The sequence below is a fragment of the Crocuta crocuta genome, unplaced genomic scaffold (assembly GCF_008692635.1).
Source record: "Crocuta crocuta isolate KB4526 unplaced genomic scaffold, BGI_CrCroc_1.0 scaffold116, whole genome shotgun sequence".
Lineage (NCBI taxonomy): Eukaryota > Metazoa > Chordata > Mammalia > Carnivora > Hyaenidae > Crocuta > Crocuta crocuta.
The window spans coordinates 1,806,666-1,829,151 of NW_027531562.1; the positions used below are offsets into that span (position 1 = coordinate 1,806,666).

Here is a 22,486-nt window from a genome sequence, read left to right on the forward strand (position 1 = left end):
GAGCTCTTTTCTTCACTTTTTCAAAATGTTACTGATAGCACTATTTATGAAACCATAAAAAAATTGGCAGCATAAAATATATTAGCCTTATGTGTGCATATATAAATCCATTAATATAGTAGGAGTTGGATTCAGCTGTGTTCCCAGATATCACGCAAAACAGAGAAAGCTGGATCAAGGTGCCATACTGAGGGGTCAAATGCTCTTCAAATCTTTGATTTTTAAAGGCTTATTTCTTACATTGTGACGCTGCTTTAAAAATGAATACATCAAGCACATCAGGGGCATTTTTCACTCATGATAGTTATCCAAAAAGCAAAAACTGCTGGGATGGCTGAATCCCAACCCAGAGCCATGTCTTTCAGGAAGTCTTCTCTCATGCCTTATGTGGAGTTAATTAGCCCCTTTTCCCTGTTCCTTGTATGTGTTTCTACTACATAATTTATCATACTGTATTCTGCTTTGTTTCTATACTTGGCTACCAAATTATAAGCAAGTTTAAAGAAATGCCAGTTTCACATTTATCTCCAAGATGCTCAATATATTTGTAGAAATAATGGCTATCTGTTGAACTGGATCGATAATACTCTCTGAAGGGGAAGGTTTCCATTTAGATATTTCAAGAACCACAGATGGTTTTCCAAAGATTTTCCAATTCTGTAATGTTATAAGGCATTCCAACCATAGGATGTCCAAAGGAGCACAATCATAACAACCAATCTGTTAAATCAATGGTTACTCTTCAGGGTGAAAATCAGTTCCTTGGGTTGATTATTTAGAACATGAATTTGAAATACTGTGTGCCAAATATTGGCTTCTCCTTGGTAGGGTTCCAAAAGCAATAGCCACATGGAATGCACTAAACTTAGTATTACGAATATATAACAGAAGTTCACAATGATACAGACCTAGTTAGAATATAATTTGGATGACAGAGGTTAAACAACCATAAATTGTAAAATCAGGTACCACTCATTCATTCATTCATTCATTCATTTAGAAACCATGTATCATGTCTATTCTTTTTTTTTTTAATAGTTTATTGTCAAATTAGTTTCCACATAACACTCAGTGCTCATCCCCACAAGTGTCCTCCTCCATGCCCATCCCCCCCTCCCCCCACATCCATCAGTCCTCAGTTTTTGTCAGCATTCAAGAGTCTCTCATGGTTTGCTTCTCTCCCTTTCCCCCACCATTTCCGCCCTTCTTCTCCCCCTTGTTCCTCCGTCAAGTTCCTCCTAATCCTCCTATACGTGCAAACATATGATATTTGTCCTTCTCTGCCTGACTTATTTCACTCAGCATAACACCCTCAAGGTCCATCCATGTTGCTACACATGGCCAGATTTCATTGTTTCTCATTGCCAGTATCATGTCTATTCTATACACTGAACTGAGTAACAGTGATTGAAGGGGTTTAAGACATGGCTTCAGGCATCAAAAGACACCTGAACATGTAGGAGAACAAAGGATGGCCTGAGTCATCTTGGATATTCAGTAGTGAGTCTGGGCTCCTCTCTTTATTTTAGTGGCAAGAAGGTGGTCTTTGTAAAGCTCAGAAGAAAAAGTAGATTAAAAGAAGCTGGAAATGAAGAAGATAGGGACAGATCAAATCATCAAGTATAAAGGTAAGAATTCTGACCATAAAAATCTTTGACACCAAAATGATGAATGGAGGCATAAGACCAGAGGCATAAGAAAAAGTAAATTTTTAGCCAAATATAATGGAAAGAGACAATATTAAGTTTCCCCATGTTTCTTGTATTGTCCTTTTTCAGCTACCGGTATGATTGAATTAAATAAAGCATGGTAAAGTATGGGAAGCCTAATGCTTCTGGTCAATACAAACAGTATGATATCTACAAAAAAATAATGTTTACTATTTTGTAGCCAAAATATGGCTGTCTTTACTCTTCGCCACTGCAGTAGAAATCCTCAACTCTGAAGCAATGCCATATAGAAGAAGGCTCACGTGTGTTTCAGGGAGAAGGGACAGGGAAAAGAAAAACACTTGAGACCAACCCAAGAGTACTAAAATTTAGGAAGAAACCTTTTCTAGAGGTTTCCTCATAACTGTAAATTTAGCTTAGTGCTCTCTCTGATTCTCTGTTTACTTACAACAGACTTGTGCTGAATGGTTAATAATCATGAGCTTCTGAAGAGGTGCATCAGGCCTATGTCTCAGAGCAAAAGAGAAACTAAGGACCTGTGAGTAGGTTGGATAATTTGACATAATTGAATCCATGAGTATAGAATAGATGCAGCTGGGTCTGATTCTGCCTCAAGATGAGGTGGAAGCATTTGATTAGGCAAGTGGAAAAGATGAGGTATTCATTATTAGGAAAAAGATAAGCTTGATAAGCTTGATGCTGTAGAAAAGTCCCATTTAATATATCTATTACCAAAATGGTACAATATTGCTTGATTTTCAGGTGCACCCATTAACTATTAATAATATCAAGTAAGGAATTCACAATAGGCCTCTGAGATGGCAGCCACACAGTCACGCTAACAAAATTGTCAATGAAATTTCTGGCTGCTAAAGTCTGTAATAAGCTCTCCCCATTCTGCTCCTGCTTCTTCCCTAGGGAAGGAAGCTTAGACAAAAGGGTTTTATTTTTTTTCTTTTTCTTTTTTCTTGAACCTGATACTTGGACACATTTCCATTCTTGTGCTCCTAACACATTTCCTCAGCAATGCCGTATACTACAGAGTCCCTCTGCAACATCCACAGTACTCCCTGAAAATACAGGCATTCTCTGAAGGTTTAATTTATGGCACATTGCCAAAAGTGGGTACCATGTTCCTATGTCACTGATTATGTGAAATTCCATAAATATGAGTAACCTGGGCTCTCTGAGACACCAGATCTTTTTTAGTATCTTTAAAGCAGCATGTAATCGAACATCTAGAAGAGAATAACTAATGAAATTGAAAATACAGTGACTGAGACAAAGGGCTGGATTATTAAAAAGATGATACATCAGAGGTTAACCAATGGGTATCTCCATAACTATAATCTCTAGCTTCACCAGCTTAGAAAGATCTGGGTGCACTACTCCTTAGCAGGGTCCAAATTTGGGTAAGCACACTGATTGTTAACTTTGTCCATGATTAGACTTTACAAAACAGATGAAATATTACATTTAATTCGATTCTATTCAAATTTCTGAAGAGCCCAGTTTGATGGGAGTATGGCAGTCACGTAGATATGAAATGGAATCAAGGAAATGTATGCCTTGATGGACAAAACTATGACAAAAGGGAAGGATGATTACTCCTGGGGAATCATAAGAACAGATATGGATCTCCTGGTACAGGAAATAGTGGGAAAGAGTGTAATCACATCAGAAGTTTACAGATACAGGGTTGCTCAGCCTTACCTGAGTTCATATGGTAAACATAGACTTTCAATCATCCAATGAAATACTGTTAATGTCTGCCAGGTCCATTGAGGTCCATTAATTTGGGGATGTTGGTGAACCATCAGAGAGGCCAAAAATGAGTTAGTGAGCCCTTCCTGACTTAATTTTAGGTTTTTTTAAAGCATAAATTAATCCAACAGATATTTCACTGTAAAGTCTTTGCCAGGCCAATAGATACAAAAGGTAACAACACACCATCTTGACACAGCAGTCTTTTTGGGTGAAAGAGAATTTTAAAAGCTAGTAGCATAGAATAAATGTGGAATTAAGGTTTGGTGTATAATAGAGAGTGGTGGGCCTTAAGCAAACTGAATAGTAATATGCCCCACCCAATAAGATTTTTATTTTATTTTTTTAAATTAGAGTATCATGCTAACCAAGTAAAACCAAGACTGTGGGCTTTATTCTGTAGGAGTGTGGTAAGTGCTGGATAGGTGCTCTGGGAACCCCAGCTGGGTGCCAGGTTCTACAGAGTCTTGCGGGGAGCTTAGGGAGAAAGGGCTGATTTGTATGCAGGCCTGGAGATACCATTTATTATAGCAGGAAATGGGGAGCCACGAACAGCTTGGTGTGGCCGGGACAGAGCACAAGCAGGGGAGGTAGAAGCTATGACTACACATGGTAATTAACTCCAAGAGTCTTGAAAGAGTCAGCGAAGAAGATGTCAGCCACACTGAAGAGTGCCTGGCACAGTGCTGTGTTCTAGAAGGATCTCTCTGGTTGTTGGGTAGAGTTGATTTTAAAAGGGCAGACTGGAGACAAGGAGGCCATTTAGGAGGCTGCTATGGTAATAGAGGCCAGATGTTTCTGCATGCTCACATTTTTTTTAATTAAAAAAAAGGTATGCTTTTCTTCTAAATGAATGAAAGAAGAAAAAAATGGAGAAAATCTTCTGTCTTTTCAAGTTTTTCTCAGTGTGTGAGAGCAGCATGTGCCAGAATTTAGTTCTTTGGCTGTTCTGATGATAAATACCAGAGGTTATTAGTCAGGAGTCTCCCAATGTGAAAGACATATTGAACTGATGAACTTTTACTCCCACTGTCATTTTAAAGAGATGGTATATATGCTGATGAATAAGGCACTTGATGACACTTTTTCTTCACACAAAAGATTTTTACTACCCTAAGAAAATGAAAACTTGCTTTTTTACAAGGGCAAGAGGAAGATGTGTCTTCAGTCAGAAAAGCAGAGGCTTAAAAAGTCACCTCCTACCTGCCTCAAGCCATCTTTGCCCAGGCTCCACTCTGAGCTATGCCTACCACCATGCTGCATTCCCGCAGGGGCTCCTGGTGAGGACGAAAGCCACCATCCTCTGTGCCAAGCCTGGAAGCTCCTCTCCCCAATGCCATCGACAGAGGATGATCATTTGGCCCTTAAAATATAAAATATACTTTCCAAATGCCACATGTGCCAAGAACTGGAAGATTTTTAAGAGTAAACACTTCTTTAAGAACCTCTTAAGGGGCACCTGGGTGGCTTAGCCAGTTAAGGGTCCTACTCTTGATTTCAGCCCAGGTCATGATCTCATGGTTTGTTAGATCAAGCCCCAAGTTGGGCTCTTCACTGACAGCCCAGAGCCTGCCTAGGATTCTCTCTCTCTCTCTCTCTCTCTCTCTGTCCTTTCCCAACTTATGCTTTCTCACTATCAAAAATAAATAAATAAACTAAAAAGAATCCTAAAAAAAAAGAACTTCCTAAAATCTTGATATTATACAGCCATTCTAATGAAGACTATGAAATCACATGGAAAGTACTAAGAACACATTACAAGCCAAAAAAGAAGACTCAAAATTGTATCTATGATAACAATATAGCTTGTAAATGAATAGTCTCAGTGAATAGAAACAGAAGACTGTAGGGAAGCACAACAAAATGTTAACATCATTTGTGCAGGGTAGGACTTGCATGTAACATAGTCTGGTCTCAGGGAATGAGTTCTCAGTGCTTTAGCTTTCTAAAACATAAAATGAAAATAATACTAACTTCTAGGTTATTGTAAGAATTAGAGATAAGGATTGTAAAGCACTGAAGCAGTGCCCAGAAATAAGTGGAACAAAAGAAAAATCATTACGACTTTTAAGTTCATTTTCTCTATTTTCCAAATGTGCTGTGTAGTAAATGGTACTTCATGGCATGTTTAGATGACAAGTAGCACTTATTGTTAAGGCTCTATCACCTCTACAAGTGCAGACACCACATTCTCTTTGCTTTAGTGTCACCACCCAGCACAGGCCTGCTCACAGCAGGCACCAAAACATAGATGCCACTACCAGAGACTTGGGAAGAGGCTGCACAGGCTGAGGCCAGTGATTCAGGGCTTCCTTTTGCCTCCAGTGTGTGCTCTTGGATGAATCATCTAACCCTTCTGGGCTTCTGTTTCCTCCTCTACAGTCCAAGCATTTGGACTCAATATTTTCCAGTCCTTGGACATCTGATTTTATCTTTCAGCCAGGGAGCTAAGGATAGGTGGCTGGGGAGGCTTTTTATTTATTCTAAACTAGAAAATTTTCAAAGGGGGGAAGAATCCCAAAGGCCATCTAACTATTCATCTACCCCAGGGCAGATCTGTCCCTCAACCATCCCGGGCAGATGTGTTCATTCTATTTTTAACTATCTCCAGGGAAGTCTCTTCTAACTTCTCATCCTGAGTCCGCAACATTTCTTCTCAGGAATTTAAGAGCTTTGTGAAAAGCAGCACGAGCTTTCCTCTGCTTCAGAGTCTTTTGCCAAGTCATCTCTCCAGTGTAGGGGTTGGAAATCAGAAACATTGTGAGAATATGCCAACAAAATCCACACGTCCAATCAATCACCAAGCCCTGCCAATTTATTTCTCCATCCTCAACTCTTCCATATTGACTAACACTGCCTTAGATTCAGGCCTTCATATCACCCCTTGCTAGGTTGACTTCGACAACATTTTGTCATGGTGCCTTAAAACTACAATTATTCCTTATCTGTGACATGCCTGTGAAGGGGTAGGCATTGTCCTAAGCATGCAGGATGTGGCTGCAAATTAGTTGGATATAGCCCTGACCTCACAGAGCTCAGAGTCTAATAGGGGATGGAGGATGTGCAACTTATAAACAGGCATTTGCCAGCAACTGTGTCAAGGAGGCCATGACATAGTGTAGGTGCTGGTGACAGCATGGACTCTGGAACCAGACAACCTGGGTTCAAATCTCAGCTCCTCCATCACCCACTGTGTAACTCTGGGTGACCTCTGCGTACTCAGTTTCTTCAGCTGTAAAAAGGGAGAAATGTTAGTGCCTACATCATGAGGTTACTGTGGGAAAGAAAGGCCTTATTACCACTCTAGTGAATGGTACCACTCCAGAGCCTGGCATATCGTAACAACTCAACAAAACATTTTACTACACATAATGGCCTGCCTCCAAAACAACTCTGGAAAAGATGCTCCTTCTCTTAATATCCTCTAATAGCTTCCCAATATTGCAGGATAAGGTCCTGTCTCTATCATGACCTGCAGAGTCCTCTAAAATCCCAGCCAAGTCTGCTTCTCAGGTCCAATGGCTGCCTTGAAATGTACCTACACTGCTTACAGTTTCCAGCTTACACCAGCCATCTTTCTGCTCCCAGATTTTGCTCTTGCTGCCACCTCTGGTGAAGACCAGCATGGACAGTCCTCCCCTTCCCCTAGCTAAGCCCTGCCTCGCCCTTTAAGATTTATCTCAGGTGTCAATCTCTCTAGCAAGTTTTCCCTGACTTTCTTCTATCCTCTGGGCTTCCACATTCTCCTCAGCACCCATGGTACCTATGCAGACCTCACGACTTTAATTACTACAATGTTTTGCTAATTACTGATGATGCATTTGCTTTCCATACATGAGTTTCTTGAGTTCCTTCTCACGTGTTTTTGAATCCAGTGATTAGCACAGTGCTTGGCACACAGAACACACATAACAAATGTTTGGAGAACAAATTAAGATTTGTACCAAAAACATTCTGTGTAGCTTTCAAATTGCCTATGGCTCTCTGGGAGATACTCACTCTTCACTTGAAAGTGGTTGATAAATGTCCCCAAATTTTACTCAGTGAACACCATGTAAATGAGCTGTCATGTTCCTTCACTTACAAAATTACTTGCCAATTACACTTAGATGATCTCACTGTAATTGCCATGTAAACTGTACCCTGGCTGAGATAGCCTAAATCATCAATTTAACTCTACCCTCTCATCATATGGTACTTACCACATAATTAAATAAATGGTCAGCCACCACCACAATTGTATATCTCCCAAACAAAATGAAGTGGCTACATTTGTCACTGATTTATCATTTATGACAACATGCAACACACCTCCATGTATAATATCAGAAGCTTAAAAAATTTAAAAGTTCTAGGTATTCTTGAGGGGAAAACAAAGCCAAGTTTATGATAAAAAAAAGTATAAGCATTATAAAAATTTTGTTTTCCTTTAAAAAAAGAAGAAGAAGGCGGCACTAAGATATAAAGACAAAAATCCTCATTCTTCCTGAGGAGACTCTTTTCCTAAATCCTCAGATAATAAAAACATTTCCAAGCATTTGAAAGTGAATTTAGCTCTTCAAACAAATCATAATTTCTTTCAAGCAAACAGTTGCATTGTGTGTGTGTGTGGAAGGTAAATGTGTTTTACTAAGGTTGACATTCTTTTCTGATAGACTTGCTAATACCTTATGCAAGAATTAGATGCATGGGAGAGATCCTAAATGTCGACAGTGCCTCTTAGTGAGCAAATTTTCATTTGCTCTTCTGGATGCCACCTTCACACCTTGCCCAGGTGGGCACATTGACTTCCTAGCAGGGCCACGTTAGGCCAAACAGATTCTCAAACAGAGGTTTTGTCTAAAGGGACCATTTGACTTCCAGAACACACTGCTCTGAGGCTCTGATTGAAAAAGAGGTCAATGCCGGCCCAAATATCCCTCTACCCCCTGCAGTGGAATAATTGATGTGCAGCAGCCCCTACAGATGTGGAGTCACCAAGGTGATGGATGGATATAAGTATATTATTCACATGTACATCTGCTAATATACAGGTCCCAGTGCAAACACCAAGACTTAAGAATATTATGTGGATTTAGGACAATCCCTGAAGGACTCCAGTTCCATTAAAAATTTGTTTGGCAGCCTGGGGCAGATCTATTCCAACTCCCACATGCTTCATGCATTTGAGAGGGGGAACCAAACCACTTTAAAAATAAATTTAATAAATTTTTTAATGTCAAATCATTAACATCCTGTCTAGTCATATAGTCTTCATATTTTGAAATAGTAACATTAACCTGTGGAATTTTTTCAAACCATTCTAATATCGGAGTTAACATTTTTATTTTCCTGTGTTTTCTGCCAAAGGAAATGAATTATGTCCTGAAAAGAGAAGAAAGCATTCCAATTTTTTTTCCCTCTATAGGCATTTCTCTTGTCACAAATATACCAGACAATACCCAGAAAGCTCTGTGACCAGAGTCCATTTTGGTTTGGAAATAGCAGAGGAAATAATTTAACTTGCAGACATTCTCAGTTATTGTTTGCTGATTTACAATATTAGTTATAATTTGCTGCCTGTAATGGTTGTAACATTGCTCTTACAAATGCTCATTCATTCGTCTAGTGGATTTTTTTAGTATCTATTATGCACAGGCTGGGTGTCAAAGGAGACAGCAAAGAGATACACAAGCCATCCCCTCAAGTAGGTAACAGTCTGGGTGGATGGGGAGAAATCCAGCTTCTGATGCCACATATTCTCCTCATGTCTCCAAGAAATATGCTCATGATTCTCCTGAAATGGACAAAGTATCCTCATATACAACATGTTTATCTGATCTTCACAGCAATCTTCAGTAGATATAACAGATCTGTTTCAGATCTGTTTCAGGTTTGAAGCACTTACTTTAATATGCCATATTTATATTGGATGAACTGCTTCAGGGTTCCAAAATTCCATGTCATGCAGTAGGTAAATAGAATGTGCACATGTGTCTACCTAGGAATAGAGGTGGTAGGTGACAGCACTCGGACTCGGCTGAGTTAGGACATGCACTGGCTTTTGTCTATACAGTGTCCAGCAGCCTGTGTTTGAACCTCAAAGTGCAAAGCCAGTCTGCAAAATTTCTCTTCAGCCCTTAGCATATCACTGCCCTAAACAGGAAGTATTTAATAAATGTAGTGTTTCCCTGGTATTCTAATTTAAAATAGTCATTATATCTTAAAAAGAGCAATAAACAAAATAATAAATTAGTAAAACGTTTGGCCATCAACTATTTCCAAAATGATGAGAACTATTGGATATCATGGCTCAAGTGCTTAAACTGAGTCAGACAAAAGTACATTCCCAGGTGCTGTGAGCAGTTCAGGACTCTTTCTAAATTGAAAATGGAAGACAATGCTATTCGTCTCCTAGAGATACAGAATTAGTTATATAAGCAAAGGAATGTGGTCCAGGACTTTCTACATGTCCAAAATAAGCCTCCTGTCCCCACACATCTAATTCAAAATGCCTGCATCCCTTAGGCATTGAGGAGATCACCAGTTGGGATGAGCACTGGGTGTGGTATGGAAACCAACTTGACAATAAATTATATTTTTTAAAATGCCTGCATCCTTATAAATTTGTGACAGACTTTTCCATTCCCAAGCCACCAAAGGAAGTCACTCAAGGCTGGGAGTTGAGTATTTTAAATCCCCTGAAAAGAAGTAATGCTCTCCCTACTAAACTCTCAGTTAGTTACCTTAAACTGGTGAGAATCAAGGAGAACAAGCAAATGGAACTTCAAAGCTCCTATGAGGCCACCAGCTCTGCTCAGCAAGGCTCAGGGAAGTGACAGCCAAACTCACACAGCTTGGGCTTTTGAAGTCTAACCGACTGTCTCCCATTAGCTGAGCAATACAGCCTCTGTTGTATAGTGGCAGCCACTGGTCTTGTGAAGCTCTGCTCTCTTGGGCCAGGGCGGCCTATTATCTCAGCAGAGAAAGGTAGCCAGGGAGAGGTGGGCACCAGCAACTGGGAAAAAGAAAAGCCTATCATCCCTTAACTTCAAGCAATGAAACATGGAGCAGATGTAGAGACAGGAGAGCAAGCAAAAGAAAAACAGCTGAATGTATTTCAGGAAATTTTCTTGTACAGCTAAAAATTCTGTGAGAAGTATATGAGTTTTTTAAATGAAACAAATGAAAGCTATTTAATAAAAAAAATATAACATGAAGTTCTAAATATAGATAATACATGCATGGAAGTATCTGTGTGGAGATTTTATTAGCCAAGAACATTACCAGTTTAATCCAGTCTGTCTTTAAAAATAGGGTAATGACACAGTAAGAAAATATTTTCAAACCCTTTAAAGGTACAAAGATATAAGCAGTTTGCAGGATTTGGTGCTTTTATGCCACCTTGTGGTAGCCATCTCAAATTGCAGGTACCAATCCTAAAATGAACAAATAAGTTCTAGAAGGTGGGCTTTCAAGCTACCCCTATAAACACAGATTCAGCCTCTGTACACACATAAACACGGACCCTGCTCACTTCTCCAGATCTATGGAAAAAGCTATTCCTAGAGTACTACAGACTCTCATCACATGGGTGGCCTGAGTTGCTGCTGTAGACAGACACTAATGGGACAAGAAGACTTTCAACTAATGTTAAAACAAAACAAAACAAAAACCTGTATGCTCATTGCAGTATTATTTGCAAAAGCATAAATAAGAAGGCAGATTGAATGGCCATCATCATGGGAATGATTAAATAAATTGTGGCACATCCACACAATAAAATATTAAGAAGCTGCTAAAAAGAAAATGTAAGTAGATCTTCATGGACTGGCAGAAGGATGTCTGCAACATCTTTAGACACAAAAAGCAAGTCATTGAACAGTATGTATAATATGAATTTTAAAAATTCTTAAAATGTATGCACTGTTACATGAAGAGGTCCAAAAGGACATAGAACAAACTGTTTATGTGGGTTATCTAAGGGAGGGTAAGACTTTTTACTTTTATTTTTATGCTCTTTTATATTGGTTGAATTTTCTCCAGTGAATATAATGTTTTTCTCTAACTAGAGTTTCAAAATATCAGCAGTTGCATGAAAGATGAAGTTTCCTTCACCTTAAACACATGTCCCCAATGGTCACTGAGCTCTTGTAATATCTGCCCCCTCTTTCCCATGTAAAAACTCTTGTAATGTTCACATTCCTTGGTTTCACACACCCCCAGAAGGCCATATAGCTTCAGTCCCACTACACACAGAGAAACTTTCTGCCAATTTCCACACTCTTCAATACATTCAAGTCTTGGTCAAATTTCTATCATCTGTGGGCTTTCAGGCCTTGCTGTGCTGTTCTTCAGGATATTAATAGGCTCTGGGGAGACTAGGGAAAATGAAACAGACATTGGCAATGAGGTTTCTAACTATTCAAGAGACAGCATCAAAAAGAGAACTCTGATCCGTGCCCTTCTCATTAATCTATCCCCTTTCCTCTGTTCTTACCTAACCCCTACCTGACCCTGACTTACATCCTCTCCAGTTTTCTCATGGCTCAAACATCACTTAATCCATGCATTCTATAACAGCTTCCCTGATCTTGGCTTTGTTCTACCCATGCCTTGGTAAGCAAGCTCCCTGGAATACACTGGTCTTTCCCAGACTGGAATCTGAACCTGCTTTTGCCATGGGTAGAGAGATCTGTTGCATGCTTATCAACCTGGCCTTGAGGTCTGCCAAAGCCTGGATTCCTCAAACTGTTGAGATATCCAGGTTCTTTTGGAACAGAATTCCAAAAAATAGTATATTTTTAGCACACTTTCTATTCACATCTCAGATCAAGGACTCATTTCCTTAATATATACAAAGCTCCCATAAATCTTGAGGCAAAGAGCCAATGACCCAACAGAAAAAAATAAGCTAAGAATATGAGCAGACAGTTCTCAGAAAAGAAACACAAATGACTCCTGAAAACATGAGATATACTCATCTCCACTTATAATACATGAAATACAAACTAATCTACAATGAGATGCCATTTGTAACTATCAAAGGGACAAAGATCAACAAATGTGATAACATACTTCAATAACAAGGATGTACAGATAGACGTATTCTCATGCCTTGCTGATTATACATTGGTACAATCTCTACCAAGGACAATTTGGCATGACATAAAAATTTTAAATGTGTAAATCTTTGACAAAGCGGGAAAGAGTATCCAATGGAAAAAAAGACAGCCTTTTTAACAGATGGTACTGGCAGAACTGGACAGCAACATACAGAGGAATGAAACTAGATCATATTCTCACATCATACACAAAAATAAACTCAAAATAGATAAAGGACCTGAATGTGAGACAGGAAACCATCAACACCCTAGAGGAGAAAGCGGGAAACAACCTCCTTGACCTCAACTGCAACAATTTCGTACTTGACACATTCCCAAAGGCAAGGGAATCAAGAGCAAAAATGAACTATTGGGATCTAATCAAGATAAAAAGTTTATGCATGGCAAAGGAAACAATCACTAAAACTAATAGGCAACTGATGGAATGGGAAAAGATAGTTGCAAATGACATATCAGATAAAGGGCTAGTATCCAAAATTATAAGGAACTCACCAAACTCCACAGCCAAAAAACAAATAATCCAGTGAAGAGATGGGCAGAAGACATGAACAGACACTTCTCCAAAGAGGACATCCAGATGGCCAACAGACACATGAAATGATGCTCAGCATCCCTCCTCATCAGGGAAATACAAATCAAAACCACACTGAGATATCACCTCATGCTGGTCAGAGTGGCTAAAATGAACAAGCCAGAAGTCTATAGATGCTGGCAAGGATGTGGAGAAACGGGTACCCTCCTACACTGTTGGTGGGAATGTAAACTGATGCAGCCCCTCTGGAAAACAGTGTGGAGGTTCCTCAAAAAATGAACAATAGAGCTCCCCTATGACCCAAGAATAGCACTACTAGGAATTTACCCAAGGGATACAGGAGTGCTGATACATAGGGGCACATGGACCCCAATGTTCATACCAGCACTCTCAACCATAGCCAAAACAGGGAAAGAGCCTAAGTGTCCATCAACTGATGAATGGATCAAGAAGATGTGGATCATCTATACAATGGAATACCACATGGCAATGAGAAAGAATGAAATCTGGCCATTTGTAGCAATGTGGATGGAACTTGTGGGCATTATGCTGAGCGAAATAAGTCAGGCAGAGAAGGACAGATACCATATGTTTGCACATGTAGGTGGATTAGGAGGAACTTAACAGAGGACCATGGGGGAGAGAAAGGGGAAAAATAGTGGGGGAGAGGGAGGGAGGCAAACCACGAGAGACTCTTGAATGCTGAGAACAAACTGAGAACTGATGGGGGTGGGGGAAAGAAGAAGGGTGTTGATGGGCATGGAGGAGGGTACTTGTTGGGATGAGTACTGGGTGTTATATGGAAACCAACTTGACAATAAACTATTTAAGAAAAAAATAAAAAATAAATGAAGTATGTAACTTACAAACAAAAAATTTAAATGTGTATAACCTTTGACCCAGAAATTTTACATGTAAGGCATTTATTTTAAGAATATACTTAAAATGGTGCAAGATGATGAATATCCATGGATATGCACTGAAGCGCTGTTTAAAAATTTTAAAAAGACTGCAAACAACCTAAGTTTTCATCAATAAAGAACTGGTTCAATGAATTACGGGATATTCATAAATGGAACAATATGCAGCCATTCAAAAGGATAAAGTAGTTCTATATGTACTGATTTTGAATTACTGCTAGCCTAAACCAAGGGAACAAAGTTAAGTACACATATGCATTTGTTTTCATATACCACTACTAAATTTGAAAGAATATAAAGAAAGAAGGAACTCTGGTTGCCTCAGAGGAAGAGAATTGATAACTGGGAGGACATAGATAGGAGGCTTACTTTTGACTTTCTACATTTTTACTAGCTTCTTTTATGTACCTTTATAATTTTGTGTCATATGCATATATTAGTAAATTTAAAAAAACACATTAAAGAAACCAAAAACACTGTCTGTACTACCTTGTCTTCCAAATGTTACACTCAAATACATTTTCCATTATGCCCATAGTTATTTTCTCTCTAAGCCATGGACCTCACCCAGTTGTTGTATGTCAAACTGACCCTACCCTCATGGAATTTACAGTTGATTCATGTCACTCTTCTGTTTAAAATAAAACCAAATCTTCACTTAGTCCCTTTGCTCCCAAGGAAATTTTCAATCCAATAAAAAGACACTCAAGCTCCTTCACTATCAAACCATCAACCTCAACCTGGTCTCAGCCACACGAGATGGCTCACCACACCTTCCTTACTTGCCCATAAAATTTCCTTCCATCCCCTCTCCTCCCCTCTCTATCCAGCAAATCATGAATGTCCTGTGAGGTCCACATCCAATTACTTCTTTGAGCCTTCTTTATACTCTCAGGAAGGACCAATAAATCTTCTCTCTATACTCCTAACAGTACTTTGTGTCTCCTATAAGAAGCTAACTGATCAAAATTATATTACATTTATTGGGGAGCCTGGGTGGCTCAGTCAGTTAACATGTGACTCTTGATCTCGGCTCAGGTCATGATCTCATGGTTTGTGAAATCAAGCCCTGTGTCAGGCTCTATGCTACGCTGACAGCACAGAGCCTGCTTGGAATTGTCTCTCCCTGCTCCTCTCCCTCTTGCACATATGCACATACAATCTCTCTCTCAAAATAAATAAACTTTAAAAAATTATATTTATCATTTATGGCTTTATAGATGGCTATGATTTATCTATGTTCATGTCCTTCAGATTGTAAATCCTTGGGAGGAAGAAGCCAAACTCATCCATCATGCATTCCTGGTACCTACATAATTGGCTGGCATGCACAGGTGCTTGGTATACATGAACTCATCATCACCATTTCCCTCATGTTTTCTCATCCATCAAGTTGAAATAAGAATGTTGTTTCTTGAATGCTATTTCTATGTGGTTGGTTAATGTTTGCCCAACATGACATGGTACTACCTATGCAAATTTATCTCCCAAGTTTAATCCAGGCTCTTGTGCTTATTTCTTTGTCCTAACTCTTGCACAACTATCTGGTGTAGGCTAGACTTTTCTTTCTCCAACTGGATATCTGATTGGCTGTAGATTAAAAAAACTGTTGGCTTGTTTTCCTACAATTAGTTTCATATGATATGGTGTCCATTTGGTGTCCATTTAGGCATACATAAAAACTTGGAAGATCAGAGTTATGTTTTCGGAACCATATGGACATGAAATGAAATCTCTAGAGGGAGAAGTTGCTGTCCTTCTCTGCTGCTTTACTCTTAAGCACTCTAAGATATTATAAATTATCTTAAAGGAAAAAATCTAAATTGTCTGCCCAGAACTATTTATGATGCTTCTATTTATGATGCATCCAGTCAAATGTAGGTTTTGGTAACTTGTGTTTCTTAAGCCACTAAAACAAGGTGATGAGAGAAACAGCCTAAAGCTCCATCAAGAGATAAAAGAATAAACAAACTGTGATTAATCGATATAATAGAATATTGTTCAGTAATCAAAATGAATAAACAGTTGAAATATGCAACATCCAAATAAGTATGCTGGGTGAAAGAAACCAGAATAAATATGCTGGGTGAAAAAATAACCAGATGAATGGGAAGGAGGGAGACAGAGAGAGAGAGAGAGAGAGAGAGAGAGGAGGCGGGAATAAAAGAGAGAAAGAGGATACATACGGTTTGACTTTGTTTATGTGAAATTCTAGAAAGTGCAAAATAATCTTCATAGTAACAGGAAAGAGATCAGCTATTGCTTAGGGGTTAGGGAAAGGCCAGGAGGGAAATGAGGGAGGAATTACAAAGGGTCAGAAGGAAGCTTTTGGAGGTTATAGATATGTTCACTATCTTGGTTGTGAGGATGGTTTTATGGGCGCATACACTTGTCAGTTTGTTGAAACTTGTACACATATGTATTTTAAATACATACAACTTATTACATGTCAACTATACTTCAATAAAGATGTTTTTTAAAAAAAAAGTAGACATAGGTGAAGAAGAAGGGAATCTGTCCGAAAACATATGTATACAATACTGTTTTCAAAATGGTTTTCAAAGAAGAGGGATGTTCAATACTTGCAAAATACCTTTCCAGAATGACATTTTCCTGAGACTGTCATTTTCTAGGAAGACAGGAATTGTATTTTTGAAAGGAGCAGCCAGGTTGCAAGCAGATGATTAATTATCATGGAAAATCATTGATGTATCATCGCAATTTCACAGTATTTCTTACAGTTAAAATAAAGCTCCTTCATATCTCTCACAAAGGTATTGTGAAGCTTTAATTGATTTGTGTTGGTAAAAACCCTTGGTTACCGTCATGGAAAATAATTGAATTAAGCATCAAAATATAAATGTACAACTTTTGTTATTGTTTTTATGTTGTTTTTCTTTGCAATCATTGCAGGGTGCCAACTATTCTAACACATGGTTAAACCAGGGAAGACACTGAATTCAGGGGCTTCCACATCTGCTGATTTAATGTTAAATTATAGAATCTATAGAGGTGTTTAAGGAAACCTGTATAGCTATCTCTACATACTGGATAATCTTGTAAATAGCACCTGCCCACTCATTAAGGATACTAATGACTTACACAAGTTGAATTCAAGGATATGAATTTCTGGGCTTACTTTTATACTATATTTATGATAAGGAAGATATTCTTTGCCTTCTTTTGAAAAGAATAACTTAATATTAACTCAGTACCATAAATGACAGTATCGATCAGGAGCACAATGTAGACATTGTCCTCAGGGACACAGAGTAACTCAGGGTTTGTTTGAAAGACATTTAAACAGGTGCTATCTGGAGTAACAGACACTGCACACAGCACAGCAGTGACCCCGTAACTGTCTTTAAGTATCACTGGTGATCCACGCACACTAAATCCTCAGTAGCTGTTAGCCAGGACTACTCATAATTTCACAAGTCAAAGTGGTGACTATGAGTTAAGACTCACTGAGCAGATCTAGAGAGCATTGTCCCTCACTATTTGCAAAGCAGAGATAAAAAAGATGTTCCTGTATTATCTCTATCCCAACCAATGTAATGAGACATGATAGCAGAGAAAACTCATTTCAAGAAAGTGTTGATCATTAGGCAACAACAAGGTCATTCTTTAAGAGATAAACATTATAAGGAGGACTCCTTGCTCTGGATCTAATGTGGAGTGTAGGAATCCACAACAAAGGGGATGATGAGGTTCATGTTTTGGATGAGAATGTTACTATGAGTCAGGTACACACACGTGCAATTCATTATGGTCAGCTGTAAAGAGTTCTGCAACTTATTAAGACTAGAATACAGTAGTCACAAGCTACATATAGCAATTTACATTTAAATGTAAGTTAATTAGAATTAAAAATTCATTTCTTCAGTTGCTCTAACCACATTTCAAGTGCTCGGCAGATACATGTGGTGAGTGGCTCCCATGTTGGACAGTGCAACCTTGAATATTCCATTCTTACAGAAGGTTCTAGCAGATAGTATTGGGCTAGAATGAGATTGAGGCCAACAAAGGGATGCTAAGGCAGGAACTCTGTAACAGGGACTTGAGAATGATGAGTGTGCAATGGTTACAAAGAGGCCATGTTGCTCAATTCCTGAAGAGAAGGGAGACCCTGGTTCATACTCTCGTAGCCTGGCTTTCAATAAATAGCCTAGAGTTAAAGCACTTTTTATGTCCCCATGCCCTCTGGGACCTCAAAAACTAAATGTGTGTTTTCCATAAAATATTAAATCAAGAGAAATTAAGACAGCACACTTAATGTGAAATAAAGTTCATATACTCCTGTTTAAACACAGATTAGAATTTCTGTCAGAACAATGCCAGTGAAAAGTTGACATTCTAATTAATACAATTTACATTATAAAGCACTGAATATCTTTATCTTGCTATTATGAAATGCCCTCTTTAAAAAAAAATCAAGGCTCTACTCAACAGGGAATTGAGTACCAAGGGCAATATTTAAAAACCCATGTACAAGAGAGGTGGTTGGGGTCACTGGCATTTTTACACACCGTCAACCCAGGTCTCTAAAAATGGAAGCAATACACTCATCCTCTTACACATCATTTGGTCATCTTTTATCATCCACAAAGCCATTTTCATGCAGCAATAGGATTTTGAGGCTGTTTTACTTGCAATGATATAAAATAGACTGCAAAACACAAACACCAAAAGACTAAAACATCCTCTCTCTCATTCCCCTCTTTTCCTCTCTCACCTCCCTCTCTGTCATTTAACATCACAGGGAATGGTCTGGAACCCTGTGAACTCACGCACCAGGAGGACTCCCACACAATGTTTATTCAATCCAAATTCTGAGTGTGTAAGAGGGGCAGAAAATCAACCCCACAGTTGGGTACCCAAGGATTCGTGTTCATTGCCTTTGTCAATTTTATACTATCGGTGAAAGGAATAAAGATGAGATCCTTAAAGCTTGAATTTTCATTTCCTATGACAACGTGCTTTTTCTTCATGCTTTATCACACTCCACTACTTGGTTTCCACCCCCTCATAATTGATATCGGCCATTTGAAGCATTCAGTAAAAATCTCATGAGGTTCATCAAATGTCCCCCAGTCTATAATTCTTGCTTCTAACATATTCAGAAGCATATTCATCCAAGTATTTTCCACTTCCCCTCCATGGTTCTCCCTGTGCACAGGGACGGGTGTAATGACAGTTGTATTAATTATATGCTGAAAAACCCACATAGCAGCAAAAATGATGGAGATCATCGTTTTAAATATTTTATTAAAATAACCCAGTGTAGAACAGATAATGTAGACCCTCTTGATAATGAGAGGTTCATTAATTTTACAAGGATTCTAGAAAGCTTAGAATGGTCATCAAAATTATCTCTTTCATTTATTTATTTTTTAAGAAGAGGAAAACCTTCAATCATACTTTAGGGAGCAAGGGTCTAGTAAATTTTCTAAGGTATTTTTAAGTTAATTACTCGCCTTACTGGAAAAAGTTTTGAAAGAAAAATAGCTAGAAATGTGGAGGATTTAGATTTCATAGTATACTGAAATGCCTGTAAATTTTCAGCTTCTGCAGTTTACCCCATTAAAACTTGGTTTCATTAGCATATAATGACTTCTGGTAAATAAAAATGATACTCCCCATAAACAAACAAGCAGTGCATTAAAATCCTCCCATTACTAACAGCAAAAGCAACATGGTCTTGCCTACCAAGTGTGTCTCCAGGTACAGTTTAAGGCCATCTGTCTCTGCTTTCGGGGGTGTCCAATTCTCAGTGGTTTCCATGGCTTCGTTTAACCATTGAATGAATTCATCCAGCTTGTTTACAAACCCCTGGTGACAGAAAAGGGAAGGGGGGGGGGGAAGGACAAGAAAAGCATGTTAGTTGGTCATTTCTTTAAAGGCAATTTTAAAAATTCCAAACATCACTGACGGTAAAAATTGATACCCCTGGACTCCCATTCTGGTTCCATACCGTAGAATGGAATTTCCATGATTCCCAGCACTGAAATCTATCAAAATGGAAAAAAATTATGCATGACTCCCTCTCGGTTTTTCCCTAGGAACATTTTTTTCTGAGGAATTTGGATTGGATTGTCAGATGTCTTTGTAAAGAGGTCTTCAAATCATCAAAACATTTCTGGTGTCTGACAAGTGCCCCCAAACCAAAAAATCAGGTCAGGCCTGCTAGGAACACTCGCTGGCTTTGGGGATAAAAGCATTCCTGTAAAGATGGTGTTCTTTACTCAGAAGCCTATGGAGTTGAGTTGCCTTAACTGAACTACAAATCTATTTTTAAATCACGTAAATGTCTAAAGGGATTTGGATGAGTTCTACTGACAGCCCAACTGTCTGTGCCTGAGCCTGGGTTCTAAGAAGCAAGGAAGGGTACAGGAGGTGGGATCAGTGAACAAACACATAAACACTTGACTGGGTGTGTCCTGCACATAAAGAAATATTCTTGGCTAGGAAGCACAAATCACAGTAATCTTGCAATTTTTCAAATAGTGGTTATAAAAATTTATTGACCATTTAAAAGAACACATCTGTAGAAACGGAAAATATTTTGGAAAAATGAAAGCCCAGCTATGAACCTAAGGGAAAGGAATGGGGCTGGGTTGCTGTTTTCTGTGTCTAGGTAAACAGCACCACCTGGAGGTCAAAAGAAGCAAGGACCGGCCTCTACATTTGTATTCCCTGAAATGGCTTGGAGAGCTATTTCTCCTATTAAACTTAACCCGTTCTTCAGGTTTGCCTTTTGATTAATTTGGGTTAATATTCTTAATGCTTAACTTAAGATATCCTGAGACTGAGTTAAGAATAGGTGAAAATCCATTTTATCGTGCTTCTCAGAAGCTAGGCTTTGGTTCTTTCTCTCTTTCTTCTTCTTTTTTTTAAATGTTTATTTCTTTTTGAGAGAAAGAGACAGAGTGTAAGTGGAGGAGGAGCAGAGATAGAGAGGGAGACACAGAATCCCAAGGAGGCTCCAGGCTCTGAGCTGTCAGCACAGAGCCCAGCGCGGGGCTCGAACTCAGAACTGGAGAGATCGTGACCTAGGCTGAACATCAGCCACTTAACCAACTGAGCCACCTTGGTGCCCTGAAGCTAGGCTTTGTTATTAAGGTTTCTCCTAAATAATAGTTTAAGATTTATAACCCCTTAATTCTAGAATTTGATTGGCCTCAAAATGATTCCTAGAAAATGAGACAGAGAAGGATGGTAAAGAGGAAGACAGACAAGTAACACTCAGAAACACACTCCTGTCTGTCAAAGGGAGACAGAGCAGAGCTGTGGGCATTGGGACACATGGAGTCCATCAGAATGTCCCCTGACGCTCTGGTAATGCTGTCAGGCTGTGTAGAGCTCAGCTAATCATCCCACATGGTAGTATATCCCATGCCTCAAAAAGCTACCCAAAGCTTTCCTTATTTTATCCCTATTGTGCCAAGACCAAACGATAATCACACTTATCCTTTTGGAAATCTACTCTAATCAAGTTGTTTTGGTAAAGCCAATAAAAAAATATCATATTAGCGTCATCTTAATTAGAAGCTAAGGCCTATGCATTTGCAATTAATTGGCTGAGCTGGCAACTAGAAGATAGTTTAACATGTCTCATGTCCCAGCCTCCAACCCCAAACTAATGACCTCACTGAGACTTCCTTTGGTCATTGCTCAGCAGTGTTTCTTCCAGGTGAGGTGAAAATGTGTCCCACAGGGATGGTTTCAAGAATGTCACACAGTGCATTCCCCTACCAAATGCATTTTTCTGATGATCCACCCAGATCATCCTATTCTCCACTTTTCTCATATTGTGTCTCATTCTAAATGGTGAGAATCCATGCCAAGTACTTCCTTTTGCCCTTTCTCATAGATTGAGGGTATCAGTTTGTCTGCTCTTTCTCCTTTTCTACATTTCCATAAATTTGAGAGTTGCTTTGTTTTTCATTTCCTCCCAAATACTTGAACCTTTTAATACAGATGTTACTTCAGTCTCCTTTATTCATTCGAGCCTCCTATCTGTTTTAAACATCACTCCCCAAATCCCTCTTTCTGGTAGACTGCCTACAACTCAATACATAAGAAATTCTTATCTGACTTGATGTTTACCATAGATGTGTACAGATGTGTTGGTAAATCTGTGAGCAGAGACAACGGTAGAGCGTGTTAGAACTGATGTCCCAACTCTTCATGCTCTCATAATTAAATTCTATGAAAACTTAAGATATTATCTGTTGGCCAAATGGACTTACAGAAACATCTACAGAGCCTCATCAGAATACCAGAGTCTAGATTGTTGATAATTGCGAGGTGAAATAGTACTTTATATCACTAAATAGTATTTACTATTGAATTTGGACTTGAGTTGTTTTATCTGTAAATTGGTTTTGGAAGAACATTAAGTCAGGAAGGAAGTTATTTTGGAAAGAACTGATTAAATCCAAGAAGACAAATAATAAAAGCTGTTATTTGAAATATGACCAGTTAGATACTATT

The 22,486-nt window shown here is 38.8% G+C and overlaps 1 protein-coding gene across 1 annotated transcript in view; it reads right to left on the bottom strand.

Annotated features, from left to right (window-relative positions):
- AKAP6 (A-kinase anchoring protein 6) overlaps window positions 1-22,486 on the bottom strand; it is a 494,727-nt gene that overhangs the window by 231,681 nt on the left and 240,560 nt on the right. The window contains exon 5 of the mRNA XM_077772716.1: window positions 19,700-19,822. Within this exon, the coding sequence (XP_077628842.1) occupies window positions 19,700-19,822 (123 nt within the window). The remainder of the gene's footprint in view (window positions 1-19,699; window positions 19,823-22,486) is intronic.